At 40.9% G+C, this 15,074-nt stretch overlaps 1 protein-coding gene across 1 annotated transcript in view; it reads right to left on the bottom strand.

Moving 5' to 3' along the window:
- Positions 1 to 9,851: 9,851 nt before the first annotated feature.
- Positions 9,852 to 15,074, bottom strand: part of LOC136874399 (trypsin-1) — a 99,094-nt gene continuing 93,871 nt past the window's right edge. The window contains exons 6-7 of the mRNA XM_067148035.2: positions 14,248 to 14,448; positions 9,852 to 10,217 (exon numbers count right to left, since the gene is read on the bottom strand). Of these exons, the coding sequence (XP_067004136.2) occupies positions 10,087 to 10,217; positions 14,248 to 14,448 (332 nt within the window). The 3' untranslated portion in view covers positions 9,852 to 10,086. The remainder of the gene's footprint in view (positions 10,218 to 14,247; positions 14,449 to 15,074) is intronic.

Below are 15,074 nucleotides of genomic sequence, written 5' to 3'. Positions count from 1 at the left end.
GGATCCACGCCGCGAACGACCCAGGTGCAGTCCGATGGTGGTGATGATGACGAGAGACGTGCCGTGTCTGCTGCAGGTGAGGGTAGGGGTGCGGGTTGTTGAAGAGGTTGGGCAGGGCTGGGAGCGGTTGGATGGGATGTAACCAGAGTAGTGGTCGGGGTTGTAAAGGAGGAGCGTGCTGGGGAGGGGGTGGTAATAGTAGTAGTGGTGGTGGTGCAAGGGAAGGAAGAAGGTTGGGGCGGGGGTTTGTATGGAAGTGGCGGGGGGATGTATGGAGGTGACGTTGGGGCGGCAGTCGAAGCAGCGGTGGCAGATGAAGTGGCCTGGAGCTCGGCGGGAAGACGTCAAGGAGAAGTGACCACTCTATGGAGGCGACGACAGATGCATGCTTCAGTATGAAGAAGGCGATCACGTGCAGCTGGAGTATTGCAGTAGAGAAGGACGGAAGATACTGGGTCGAGTCCGTCCTATAGCCGGATAGCATGGTAGACTCCAGTTGTGCGGAGGTCGGAGAGGATTGAGTGTACGCAAAGAGCAGTGTCGACATCCAGGACGACGCAGGTGGATATTTGGGGGCGGCCGACTTCCATCGTCGTATTAGCCGATTTGCTTTTTAGTGTCGGTTAGGTGCGAGATTCAAGATGTGACGTCACCCGGCCGAATCGAAAACACAGGATGAGATACAGGAGTAAGCAGTCCGCTTTGAGAGACGGCTAAAAACGCCAAGTACACTCTTTCACAACTGGTTTATGAGCTGACAAGGAAACTATTCTACATTGAGGAACTTCGTCTCCAAATGCCCCTACAGTCCACTCCAGGATACAAATAACTATTGCAAGAACTACAATTAAAAAAGCAGAACATATGGAGAGACTTTTATTCCATTGATCCAATGGTTTATAAAGACTGGATGCGCAATGGGTGCGACTTAAGACATATAGTCACTAGGTTCGCCGTCCATGGTTTTCATTATAAACTGTGTGAAACAAAATGGTTCCATGAGCCAGGACCGGGTTGTGCATGTGATCGCTGTGGAAGACTTTGTGAATGATACCACGCAATGTATTGCAAACTCCGGAATGAATCCTGGAAGAAATTCTGTTCTGACGACTGTTAGATTGTGTAATTTAATATTGTGTTATTTCTGTGCTATATTGGAATTCGAATATTGTGTATAATTAATTATTCATAATGGTCATTGGGTGCAATAAATGTTTATTATTATTATTATTATTATTATTATTATTATTATTATTATTATTATTATTATTATTATTATTATTATTATTATTATTATTATTATCTGACCCATGCGAATATTTCGCACAGTATCGTGATCAGTCACCGAATGGTAATACGTGTAAATAATTAAATACAAATATTTATTAATTTTGAAAAGTACTATTAAATATCAGTCTCATTTTAGAAATTCGTTATAATTATATATGCAATATGTTTAATTGTAAAACATTTAAAAATTATACAGTAAAAAAATAGATATTGTCCTTGTCAGATGTGAATTTTGTTTTCAAATTTATTTGCTTTACAAAACTTCTTTGATAACAATGTTAACAGTTACAATGTGATGATCGTTTACTGTTTGGCTATATGTGTCTTTAACACAAACATAAATATCACTGAATCTACAAACTCTTGTAAAGTGACGTGTAACTGTCCATGTGAAAAAAGCAGGTTGTGGTAAACGCAATTCAGCCCTTTGAAGCGTCTGACCTTGTGATTCATTAATGGCCATAGGGATGGCTACTTTTATTGAGAATTGTTTTCTTATCATTTGGAAAGGCACGGTTGTATCAGAAGGTGTGAGATTAATGCGGGGTATGAGCACAGTTTTATCGAAATTAATGAATTTAGCAGTGATGGTGTACTCGCCTAAGTGAGTTACCGCTAACCTTGCGCCATTAATTAATCCGTGATTTGCATTAAGATTTCTAATTAACATAATAATAGCAATTCTTTAAAAACAATTTATGAGGTGGTAAAGTTTTAAGGAGTTCAAGAATTCCATGGGGTACAATTGAAAGTTTTTCTCTACTCTCCAGGTAACAAATTGAAAATGACATTTTCATTAATTGTTGTACAATCATCGTTTTTGGACGAAAAATCGCCGTTGAATAGAATTGCAAAACATTATGTTTATTGATTTCTGTGGCATTGAATATGGTAGTAATAATACTATTGCAATTGCGATAACAATGTTTCGGAATTTTGATCGCTTCATTGAAACAATCGGTTGAACTTCCAAATCATCGGTACGTAATTTACGTAACCATTCAGTGAAAACGGGATCATCATTTGCCCTCATATTTTGAGCCAACTTATGAATTCTAACATGAGACCATAAGGGTGATCGTTTAACTACATTTTCAACGATGGCTGTTCTACTGGCATGTCTAACAACAGGTAACACCTGACGGAAATCTCCACCAAACAGAATTATCTTGCCTCCATAAGGGAGATTATTGTCCATAATGTCCTTTAAAAGTCGATCGACAAAGCTTAGGAAGTCTTTCGAAACCATTGAAATCTCGTCTCAAATGACCAGGTCTGAGTTACGAAGAAGTTGTGCATCCATGGTGTGAATGCGAATCAATGAGACCGATGTATTCAAGATGGGTACAGGTAGTTTGAAAATCGAATTGATGTGTGTCCCCCTGGTAGGAGATTGGTGGCAATACCTGTCCATGCAACTGGTAAAACAACCTTTATCTCACCTTGTAAAATATGGCACAATGTTTTAACGGAGCCCCCCGGTTCATCAATGAAGTAACAATTTGGAATGTTATTTCTTACTGCATGTAGGACTTTCTCAGCTATTACCTTCTGTTCTACGTTTAGCTTTTAATAAGCTGTCTTTCCGTTCATACGTTCTTCTTCTACGTTGTAAGCTCCTGTTGTATACTGTGCGACGGTCACAATAGGGGTCGGTTGTTTGAATTGTTGGCAACATTTACCATGACATTTAAAATAATTCTCCAATTCTTTCAGTGCGAGATTGTAGGCTTCAGGTAGGGCAAGCTGTATCTGAAAATCTTTTGAAAGTGCGTTCTGAAATGTTGTCCACAACTTAGATATATTGTCAGGAGAACAGAATATGCAGATGATAGCGAAAAGCAATCTCACTTGCGTCGGCATTTTGTGCCTGACAGCCTCCTGCAAGTACTTTTTCTATATGACATCATTAATGACTAAGTGTAATTTCCCTACAACTTGTTGCAATGAGTTGCACAGTATTCCATCAACTGTGCATAGATCGTCAAACGACTGTGGTCCTTTTAGGTGAATAAGTAGTACTCGGAGGTAATATCGTTCGATATCGGCCGAATTGACAGTGCAGATCCATTCGAAGCATTTGGTTACGTTTTTGCGAATATTCCAATGTTCTTTTGACCACACGACGTGTTCTGGAATTTTGTGGTAAAGGTATTGTTGGGAGATCAGAAGAATGCACATGCCCGGTGAGGCACGGGGCGAAGGGGTTTTCACCAGCAGAGCCAGTGACGCAATGGTTACCATAGCAAATCCTCTACTACCCAGGCGAATTTATATTATCTTCTACTGGCAGCTCATCTCTCTTGTCAGGTGCAATCCAGCAAACTGCAAAGTGTGAGTCAATGTTTTCGTGTTGCAGATAAGAGCAGATAAGAGCCGACCTGTCTGGGCAGAACAGGAAGTTCCTGCTTGCAGACCACATTCCTCATTCTTGCATTCTTCTCATCTCTACACAGTACTTGCGACCGGTAATGTTCTCATTGCACAATTTAATAAATGCCATGAGGATACTATCAAGGTTAGCATTAATTCCGTATCCGGCCTGAAAATACACCATTTGTTCTTTCGGTAAGTGGACAGGAAGTCACTCATGGCGTCTTCTACATTATTTATGCAAATACGGTTTTTACACCTCTGGAATTTCTTCTTCTGTTAGGAACAATAAAGTTTTTCGGTAATCACTTGATATAAAAAAGATCGTAAATATATGGCGCCTTCTGTACTCTAACTCACAGCTGTAGTGCATGTTAGTTAAACAGATTGTCAAAAGATGGCACCTTCTACATTGTTTATGCAAGTTAGGTTTTGAAATAAAGTTTCCTAAGTAAATATTAATTTTATACTATTTGTTTATTTTTCGTAATTAGCGGAGAACGTAATCTTCAAAACGATGTCTCAATCATTAACTTTGATAACGTATTAGGGAAGATATGGCGTAGCGACAAAAAACACTTTTGAGAAATAATATATATGACTAGCAAGATACCCGTGCTTCGCTACGGTATTATACTGAAATTTATAATTGAATGCTCAACGTTTTATATATAATCCGTCGAAATTCGCGATCTGACTCCTTTTCTGAGAAAATCCGTCAAAATCTGAGAGATTACGGCAAAATTCCTCCCATTTTTCAATCTTTCTTTCCAGCAATCGATTTTGTACTTCTCAGGATAGCTCCAGGTATTCTGCCCGGTCAGTTGGGTCCCTAAATCTTTGCCATCTTTTCCGATAAGCATTTTTAATACGGATCAAATCCTTGAGGAGATCCGGCGTGGTGTCGTCTTGGATGCCTTGGCGGTACTGAACCCGCCGCCGGACTGCAGTCGTAGTCATTACCCGGCCAGGACCCGTTTCCAGCGCGGTCCGCACTTTTTACGGCGGTCCAGAACATTATTATTATTATTATTATTATTATTATTATTATTATTATTATTATTATATTATGATTATTACCGTGTTTAAATTACAGATACAAATATATCTAAGAAGACGTGTGAATCCTTTGGTCACAATCCTTTACCCATACATAAAACAAACCGGCGTAAATGCTGGGCATTCCAATTGTAATACCAAGCTCGTATTCATCAGTTATGATTGAACCTGTCTGGTGGTCAATATCGCTTAGTCTTCAAGTCTATATGATGTGACATTGTAGTTAGCTATGTCGAGTGTCATTGGTCGAAAAACTGTTAATCATCAGAATACAGGCCGGCAGGATTAGGGAATTGGTGGTACACAATTTCTAGTCACTAGATAGCGGATTTATTCGTATCTGAAGCATACATTTTACATAGCATAATGGTACTTAACGACATACATATCAAATAGTGTTTGCCCAGAATTTTGCCAAATCACGGGCATTAGGTGTCGCAGCCATCAAGTCCTCTATTGTGCAACTTAAAGGACATTCACTACAGTTCATGAAATGAGCTGTGGTTTAGTCTTCACCACATTCACATTGTCTGGGGAAAGCCCCACTTTACCATATTGATTCTTGGTCTACCAACCCCAGTGCGAAGCCTGTTCAACGATTTCCACGTAGACCAATGTCCCTCGTGTTCTGGAGGGAGATGTTCAAATGGTAGCATCCAACCATCAAGTTGAGCATTTCTAGTTCTCCATAATCTCAACATTGTGGATTGAGCAGATTCATTTAAATCTTCGGTTGTATTCAGGAAACTCCTCCTAGACCTCAATATTCGGTGGGCAGGTTCGTATCCATTCAATGGGTGTGCACATGAGGCAAGTGCTTTAGTTCTCTCATTCATGGATGCAACTTCTCTTCTTATATCTGGTGGGGCGATTCCAGCCAAACAGTAGATTCTATCTTGTGGAGTTGGTCTCAAGCAGCCAGTAATGAGTCGACATGTTTCATTTAGAGAAATGTCAGCTTGTTTAGCATGACTTGATCTGTACCAAACAGGGCAAGCGTACTCTGCAGCGGAGTAACACAGAGCCAGGGCTGTAGTTCTCAACGTTTTTGGATGTGTACCCCAACTGGTTCCAGACAACTTGCGAAGGATGTTGTTTCTAGCCGACACTTTCTGCTTGATGTTCATGCAGTGTTGTTTGTAGGTGAGAGCACGATCCAATGTTACACCTAGATATTTAGGTGTTGGGCAGTGATCTAGTTGAGTATCTTCCCATACTACCTGCAATTTCCTTGACGCTTGTCTGTTCTTTAAATGGAAGGCACATACCTGAGTTTAAATGGGTTAGGCTTCAATTGGTTTCCTCTGTAGTAGTAGGATAGTCCAGAAAGAGCCTCTGATAACTTTTCTTCTACAACCTCAAAGCAGTTTGCTTGAGTAGCAATAGCTCGATCATCCGCATATATGAAGCTTCTGGTGCCAACTGGAAGAGGTTGGTCATTCGTATAGATACTAAAGAGCATAGGGGCGAGAGCACTGCCTTGTGGCAAACCATTCTTTTGTTTCCTCCATCGACTTTTCTGATCCTGAAATTCAACGAAGAACCTACGATTTTGGAGAAGATTGTAGATGGTGATTCATCAATCGGATGGGGACTTTAAGCCTTGAGCAGGACAGGACTAGGCTATGAGCCGACACCGGGTTTTACTCTCTCCCTTCCTACTATCATATATCACTCCTCTGATGAGGTTGGCGTCAGAAAGAGCATCCGGTCGTAGAAAACTCGCTACGAAAGTGTATCTCACTTCACACCCCACAAGTGTTGGACACACACAATCGTCAGCTATAACGGTATCTGCATAATTCTTGCAAAAATCGAGGTTTAACAATTAGGTATTCATATTTTCAACGTGTAACATTCCATTTTGCATAGAAAAGCAGGTGACAATACGCACATTAGTCAAGCAAAGTTATTAAATGCATATTACTGCGCATATATTTAATGTGCTTGTAATGCGAATAACGTACAAGGTGAACGTTTAAAATGATACGAAAACCTATGCAGGCGAGATTTGGTCGGTGGATCAAGCACTTGTGAATCAGACAGCTTGCACGTTGAGCTGCTTGATCGTTGTGGGAATCTCTCACATACTGGTCTTGTAAAGAACTGTCGTATTATTCAAATGATGTTTTCTCAGAATTGACTGGGAGTTGAAAATATGTTTACCACAACCTTCACCTATGTTTTTTTGTTTCTTACAATTGGCTTTATGTCGCACCGGAACAGATAGGACTTATGGCGACCATGAGACAGGAAAAGGCTAGGAGTGGAAAGGAAACGGCCGTCGCCTTAATTAAGGCAAAGCCCCAGCATTTTCTTCGTGTGAAGATGGGAAACTACAGAAAACCATCTTCAGGGCTGCCGACAGTGCGGTTAGAATCCACATCTCCCGAATGCAAGGTCACGGCTGCGCGCCTATAACCGCACGGCCAGCTCGCCTGGCGTGGATCAAATTGGTGGGGACGCGTTGGCAAGATTTCGTTGTAAGTGTTGCACATGGTAGACCGCTGGTTTCCTGAGCACAATGTGGTGGGTTCGAACACGGTTCAGTCTGTGGTATTTGAAGGTATTCAAATACGCCAACACCGTGTCGGAAAATTTACTGGCACGTAAAAAAACTCCCTATGATGCAAAATTTACGATACATCGGCCGTACTTTGCTGGAAAAAGTCTAATCAAATCGTCTGTCCATAACGAGGGAAACTTGGTCTTTTTTCTAGCTCAGAGCTACTACAAATAAAAATACATTATGTCATTTTATCTCCTTCCTACCAGGCATGCACAGTATTTCCAGAGTTGCAGTCCACAGTTCCTCAACACTTCACTTGTGTACAGTACACGCATGCCATCAGGAACTTCCCAACGTTTCACTACACATGAACATACCAACAACCATTAATACTAACAGCTCCTGTTGGTCGATCAGTGTCGACCTTTGGATCCCAAGATCGTACCTCGCAGACTTAGTCAGATTTTTTAAGGATGAAAAAAAGGATATTTGACATAACAATCCATTTCGTACGATATCGGCTTGTTTAAGATCTCCGATGTCACTTTCAGTGTTTACCCGACGAAAATAAGCCAAGCTTTTACGTCCTCTGCTCCTACCTCCAATATTGCGGACATTTTCTATTGCAATGATACCGCTATTACACAGAAGCAACTACCCACTCAACACAGACCCGAAAAATCCTACTAAACGTGGTGAATAATACCCCATTTAATCATAAATGATTGGCAATTAATCGGTTTATCATTTTAATTTCTCTAATCCTAATAAAGGTACAGTTAGTATGTAACTTAACATCCAATCAACGCTAAACGCTTAGTGAGAGTGACCTCAGAAGCAATATTCACCGTAGCCACCCCCTTGATGGGTGAACCCTCGCACATTTAATACAGGTACTGTAAAAGATTACACGCACAGAACAGAGGTTCGGTGAAAGTGGCCTCAACAAACATGGAAACTGCCTGGATCAGAGATTCGAGCACTCCTCAAACTGTGGAAACCACAATTATACAGGTTCCTTCACTGCTATGGTCGACCGCAGGAAACACATACTTTACAAGTTCAAACTTCGCAAACCGGAAGAGGACTTTTTGCACTGGATCCTGTATCAAACATTGTCCTACCTACTCTTCTTGTCATCTCCCACATGCCCTACCTATTTCCATTTCAACTGCTGGGCCTGTAACACATCCTCCATCTTCGTTTCGGATCTCAAGTAAACGTTTCTTTTTGTTATAAATAAAACTCCATCTGTTTCATTACTCTAAGTTATTTCAGGATGACCTAATACATGCGCACACTTCTAACCATTTATGAATGGCCATACTTACTAATTACAAGTCTATTCACAAGTCCCTCTTCCTTATGGCACAGTAGGAGGTCTAACCCTCCACTGTACCTGGGGACTGCGGACATTTATTCCTTACTTTCACTTTCCCAAGTCCAGTCACCTCATAAAGCAGCTGTGTGTGGGCCGCTGGATTTGAACACAGTGCCACTGGCTACACAACACACGATGAATGTTCGTTGGTTCGGCTCCACAGATAGTTCAGTAATTCACAGAGTTACATGCAGTGAACAACTAAACAACTCAACAGTATTCATCAGCAGGACGATACTCACAACAGCAAACATTAACATAAGTCCATTTACCTTCACGCTCGCGACAGTGGCTACCCTCGCTGAGCCTCAGTTCACACACATTACAGTCTTCCGTTCTTTAGTCTACACCAACTCACTGGTCTCTCCGACACCACCACAAGAGCTCCTAGTTCAGACCTCGGTGGGACACCAGCGGTAGCCAACACCTCTGTCGCCTTCAGCCCAGTCACCGAACTCCAACACATCGAGTCTCACACCGACCCCACCTCGGAGTCCAACTGTCACTCCAAGTCCAGAACTGATTCAGAGTCCAATACTTACTGACTGCCCGCTGCTAGCCTCCCTTTTTATAGCTCGGGTGACTTGAGCTAGAAAATTCACGATGTCACTAGAAGCAGAACATTCCCGTTGAATCTCCAAGAAATTCACAGGTAAGTCGGCCGACGACAACAATACACGGGAAGGCCGACCCCACCCTACAAGCCAGCTGGGAGATCCCAGGTCGTGTGAGTCAGTCGCCCCTTCCTGGAAGTACCGAAAGGAGCTACCACGGGGCTGGCACGTAACGTTATGGTTTATAATACAAAACACTACAGATATTCCAACTAACAAAATATTTTACAAAAATAAATCCAATTTATTTATATTTACAGGTCACTTCATGATGTAATAAGAAATGTTGACCAGGGAACCGAAACGAAGATGAAGGATGTGTTACATGCCCAGCAGTTGAATTGGAGATGTGAAGGGCATGTTAATATATCATACAACTTGTTTTACGTCGCACCGACACAGATAGGTTTCATGTTGACGATGGGATAGGAAAGGGCTAGGAGTGGGAAGAAAGCAGCCGTGGCCGTGGTCTTAATTATGGTACCACTGAAAACCATCTTCAGGGCTGCCGACCATGGGGTTCGTCATTAATATGAGGGTAGAACCTAAATAATGTTAGACTATAGCAAATATTTCACACAAGATAGAAAGAAATAGAAATCCAAATACTTATGATATTAAGCTTTTATAATACACTAGGATAAGTTCATGTACATTCACAAGATTTTCGTTCAAACCTGAATAAATATTCTGACAGCATAGATTTTGAACTCGTGCCTCTTATAAATAATATTTACAATATCATAGAACACTTACACTATTTACACTTCGATCACTAATGATCTTCTCAAAGAAGAACTATATACAATAGTTTTGCTTAGAAGGCAATTGGTAAAATATACCACAGTTCACTATAAATGCTATAAACCTAGTTTCTTCATGGAAGCCTCTATCCACTCAACGTAGTGTGAAACTCTGGTGTACACTCCAGGTCGATCCTTCTTAGCACATCCGTCACCCCACGACACCACCCCTGTTAGGACGTACCTCCCTGAAACAAGTACAATATCACAATATAAATACACAACTGGGTTGTGTGAGTCATCGTGTGTATGTTGTGTGAATGGGTTTCCTTTTATCTATTATGCACTTCAGTCATTGTTTATTTATTTATTTATTTATTTATTTATTTATTTATTTATTTATTTATTTATTTATTTATTTATTTATTTATAAGTGGAGAAGTTAAGGCTCTTGGCCCTCCCTTACACTTAACGACATTCTGTGCTAAAAGTTACATTGTCTTTTGTTACAAATCAATAAGATGATGATATGACAACGTCGATGATGATTATAATGGGGGAGAGCAGCATTTAACAAACAATCTGCTGTGAAAAAGGGGAGTATATGATAACATACTGACAACATTTTGTGTGTAACTAGATGACAGAGGGTAATAATGATGATTCTAACAATATTTAAAAACAAACAATATACACCACAATATATACCATAGGTTCTAGAGTTGTCCACCTCTGTGGTGTAGTGGTTAGTGTGATTAGCTGCCACCCCCGGAGGTCCGGGTTCGATTCCCGGCTCTGCCACGAAATTTTAAAAGTGGTACGAGGCCTGGAACGGGGTCCACTCAGCCTCAGGAGGTCAACTGAGTAGAGGTAAGTTCGATTCCCACCTCAGCCATCCTCGAAGTGGTTTTCCGTGTTTTCCCACTTCTCCTACAGGCAAATACCGGGATGGTACCTAACTTAAGGCCACGGCCGCTTCCTTCCCTCTTCCTTGTCTATCCCTTCCAATCTTCCCATCCACCCACAAGGCCCCTGTTCAGCATAGCAGGTGAGGCCACCTGGGCGAGGTACTGATCATCCTCCTCAGATGTATCCCCGTTCCAGAGTATGAAGCTCCAGGATACTGCCCTTGAGGCGGTAGATGTGGGATCCCTCGCTGAGTCCGAGGGAAAAGCCAACCCTGGAGGGTAAACAGATTAAGAAAGAAAGAAGGTTCTAGAGTTAGGAAACTAATGCCCTACGTGATTAGTGCATTTTAATACAAGAATGTATGTATATTATTATTATTATTATTATTATTATTATTAACTTGATTTTTAACATGATCTTAGCGTATCTGTCTGTAGTATTTTTTTTTTTTTTTGTAGAATTACTATATCTTACTTTTATGTTTACATTTAAAGTAGTTGAGAAAGCCGTGAGCCCTAACTTCGCCACAAATGCGACTTTCTTTGCTATTTTCTTTACGTCGCACCGACACAGATAGGTCTTATGGCGACGATGGATTAGGAAAGGCCTAGGAATGGGAAGGAAGCGGCCATGGCCTTAATTAAGGTATAGCCCCAGCATTTGCCTGGTGTGAAAATGAGAAACCACGGAAAACCACCTTCAGGGCTGCCGACAGTGGGGTTCGAACCCACTATCTCCCAGATGCAAGCTCACAGCTGCGCGCTCCAAACTGCACAGCCAACTCGCCCGGTCGCCACAAATGTAAGTTAGGAATAAATAATAAATCTTACTATCGACAGGTACATTTTACAAGGGTTACCAAATCACTACTGCAAGTATGGGGTGAATGGAAGCTTCAGTGCTATAACAATCAAAATACACTTGGGTAGGAAATGAATGAATTGACTTGAATGTAATTATTTGAACTGAACTGAAATAAACTGAACTGAATTGAATCGAATATCCTTCTGCCCCAGTGAAAGATGACCAGTAACTGTTTAGAGAGAATTAATTTATTTTACTAATTAATGATATAACAGTATGATACAAAACACTAAAGGTATTCCAAATACCAAAATGTTATAAAAATGTATTAAGATACAATTTATTATTTTTTTTGTATCCATCTCTTGGCACAGGCCAGAGTAAAGTGTAGCTTCCACCGAAGTCCCAGTCTCATCCATGGTTGTGACAATATGGAAGCTGCTGGGGTATGGGTGGTGCTGAGTACTGACATTCAGAGCACGACTAGTGCATCTGAGTGTTATGAAAGGTGTTGCTCATAGGGTCAGTCGTGCTGCAATAGCACTTTCTGACCCAGTGAGGAAAGCAATGGCAGACTACCTGACTCCTCGTTTTGCCTAGTACGTCTCATTTTGGTGCTGCCATTGGTTTTTGCGGTTTCCTTATAACCGCATAACCTTTGGTGGTACTATTTGAGGATCCAACCAGCCTCTGGGCTGATGACCTGACAGACAGATTTATATTTACAGGTGTCACTTCATGATATAATAAGAAACTTCGAGCTGTGAGCCTAAACGAAGATTAAATGTGTCACAGACCCAGCAGTTGAAATGGAGATGGGAAGTACACCCAAGAATGTGGAAAACTAAAATGATGCTGATAAGACATTTTTGGAGAGCTAACTGGTGACCGATGAACAGCACTATCCAGAAACTGAAATACCTCGAAACGTTTAGAAATCCAAATACTTGTAGTATTAAGTTTTATAATACACTAGGATAAACTTGTGAGGAAAACCAGGCGCTGAGAAGCTGTGCATATGAAAAATAGAACGTATAACCAGAGTATTAAAAATTCGCTGTGTGACTTATAAACTATCTGAGTAACTTAAGACTTACTCACACCTGTACTGGCTCAATGGTCGAGCGATTATAGAGATAACCCTGCTTTCGCTCATGAATAAATTTCACATAGGATATTCTAATCCTAAAAATCTCGTAAGTTCTTGTTGGAATTATCTTTAATAATTAGACAAACTTAGACTGTTGAGATATTTCCTAGAACTTCACTACCGAGCTCGATAGCTGCAGTCGCTTAAGTGCAGCCAGATCCAGTATCCGGGAGATAGTGGGTTCGAACCCCACTGTCAGCAGCCCTGAAGGTGTTTTTCCGTGGTTTCTCATTCTTCACACCAGGCAAATGGGGGAGCTGTCCCTCAATTAAGGCCACGACCGCTTCCTTCCCACTCCTAACGGTTTCCCTTCCCATCGTCCCCATGAGACCTATCTGTGTCGGTGCGACGTAAAGCGACTTGTAAAAAAATCTGAGAGCTTAACTACCGGTGCCATATTTTTCGGACAATAAGAAGCACCCTGATATGTTGATGAAAGTTTCAGGAAAAATATAATATCACGGTATTTTCAAACAGAAATGTACAGAAATAGGGCAATTACCGTTAGATAATGCAATACAGTCACTCTTAGAAGACACAAGTAGGTATTGTTTTCCTGCTGCCCTATTACCATGTAATTTTGCGTATTCCCTAACTTTCAATTTGAACGTTAAATCGTAAAGAAACCTCTTCTGTTAAAGTGACATTGTGTACGGTGAATTATCACTACCGGAACCTGTCATTACTGGAACTTTCTACAGATTACAAAGGGAAAGATTTTCTTTCTACCCTTTCTTGAAGGTTAACTGTAAGGGCAGTGAAGTGGAGGTAACGGCTGTTTTCCTGGTACGATAAGGAGGTGGGCGGGGAAGGAGTTGCGAGCCGTCTTGTTAGTAATTCCCTGGCAACTCTCGTTCCTATTAAGTTGAAAGAAGATATATGATGGTTCAACCTTTCAATACTATTAAAATAAGAAATGTAAGTTTTACATTCCCACTTATTATAATTGGTACCAGTTTCGACCAGTATTCTTGGTCATCATCAGCCGTTCACAAATAAGTATGAAAGACATTGCACAGGTAAACAAAATGTGAAGATTAAATAATTCTATCAGATGCTGTTTATGAAGCACTATAACATTTTAGGGAGCGCTAGTGTGCCATTGAGACACCACTGCAAGCCTCCCATGTAGATCAATGCAGTGACGGGGCACTAGGGGAAGCATGTGCCTCCACTTGTATAAATACCTATGATATTTTAGTGTTCTCATCTTTAAATTATAGTGTGTCTTGGTCCCATATATAAACTTTTTATTTCAATTTCTAGTTTGTTCAAGATTTGGGGAATAAAAAAATGTAATATCCTCGTTTTTGCATTATGCTTGCAGCCACACATTCGTATCGACCAAAGTCAGTGGTTAAAGATTAAATGTAACTTTAGCAACTATTGTATTGTCCACAGAAGATGTCACTTACCGTCGACCTCACAGGCGAGTGGGCCCCCTGAATCTCCTCCACACGCGTCCACTCCGCCCTCCAGCAGACCGGCACACAGCATGCTATCGAGGATGGACTGGTGTCGACCACCGTACACCGAATTGTCGCGACACGTCTCCAAGTCCAGAAGAGGCACTGCAGCAGCGCGGAGCTCCGCAGAGAGACTGTCAGGGTCGGAGGCTGGAAAGAAAAACCATTGCCATAAGAATGTTATGCATGTCGGAAACAACGTCAACCAGGTATATGAGGGTTAGAGGGTAGGACACAGTGATAAATAATTTAAAAATCCACAGTTCTAGTCCTTCAGACAAGCAACTTAATGTTGAAAACATCCTAGGAATATGATATACGAATTTTTGGTTAAATAAAACACAATAAAAAATGAGAATACATTCTTTATTTATTCCTAAAATGTACGATCCTTTTCTTAATCATCGTTATCCGGTCCACTAGATTAGCAGTTTGCCTTGTTCTACCACTACGAGCGCTAATGTGAGTCAACGCATTGTTTTACTTAAGCACACTACGAACGCTAATGTGAGTCAATGAAGAGTTTCACTTAAGCCCATATAAATACATTCAGTGTGCACATTTAAAAAAAATCAAAGACTGAGGGTACTGAAAAGGATAACGCATTAGAGAAATAATTATGTAAACACGTTAATTTGGTTAGGATTTGAATTAAAAAGAAAAAGAGTAAAGAAATAAATGATTATAGGCTGTTTTTCCAAAACTGCATTTAGGCACGAAGTGATTTTCGGATTTATTTTTTTTAGTTTGATAGAGCTATCCAAGAGTCACAATTT

Source organism: Anabrus simplex, chromosome 1 (genome assembly GCF_040414725.1).
Source record: "Anabrus simplex isolate iqAnaSimp1 chromosome 1, ASM4041472v1, whole genome shotgun sequence".
NCBI lineage: Eukaryota > Metazoa > Arthropoda > Insecta > Orthoptera > Tettigoniidae > Anabrus > Anabrus simplex.
This window is presented reverse-complemented; position numbering and strand designations above follow the sequence as displayed.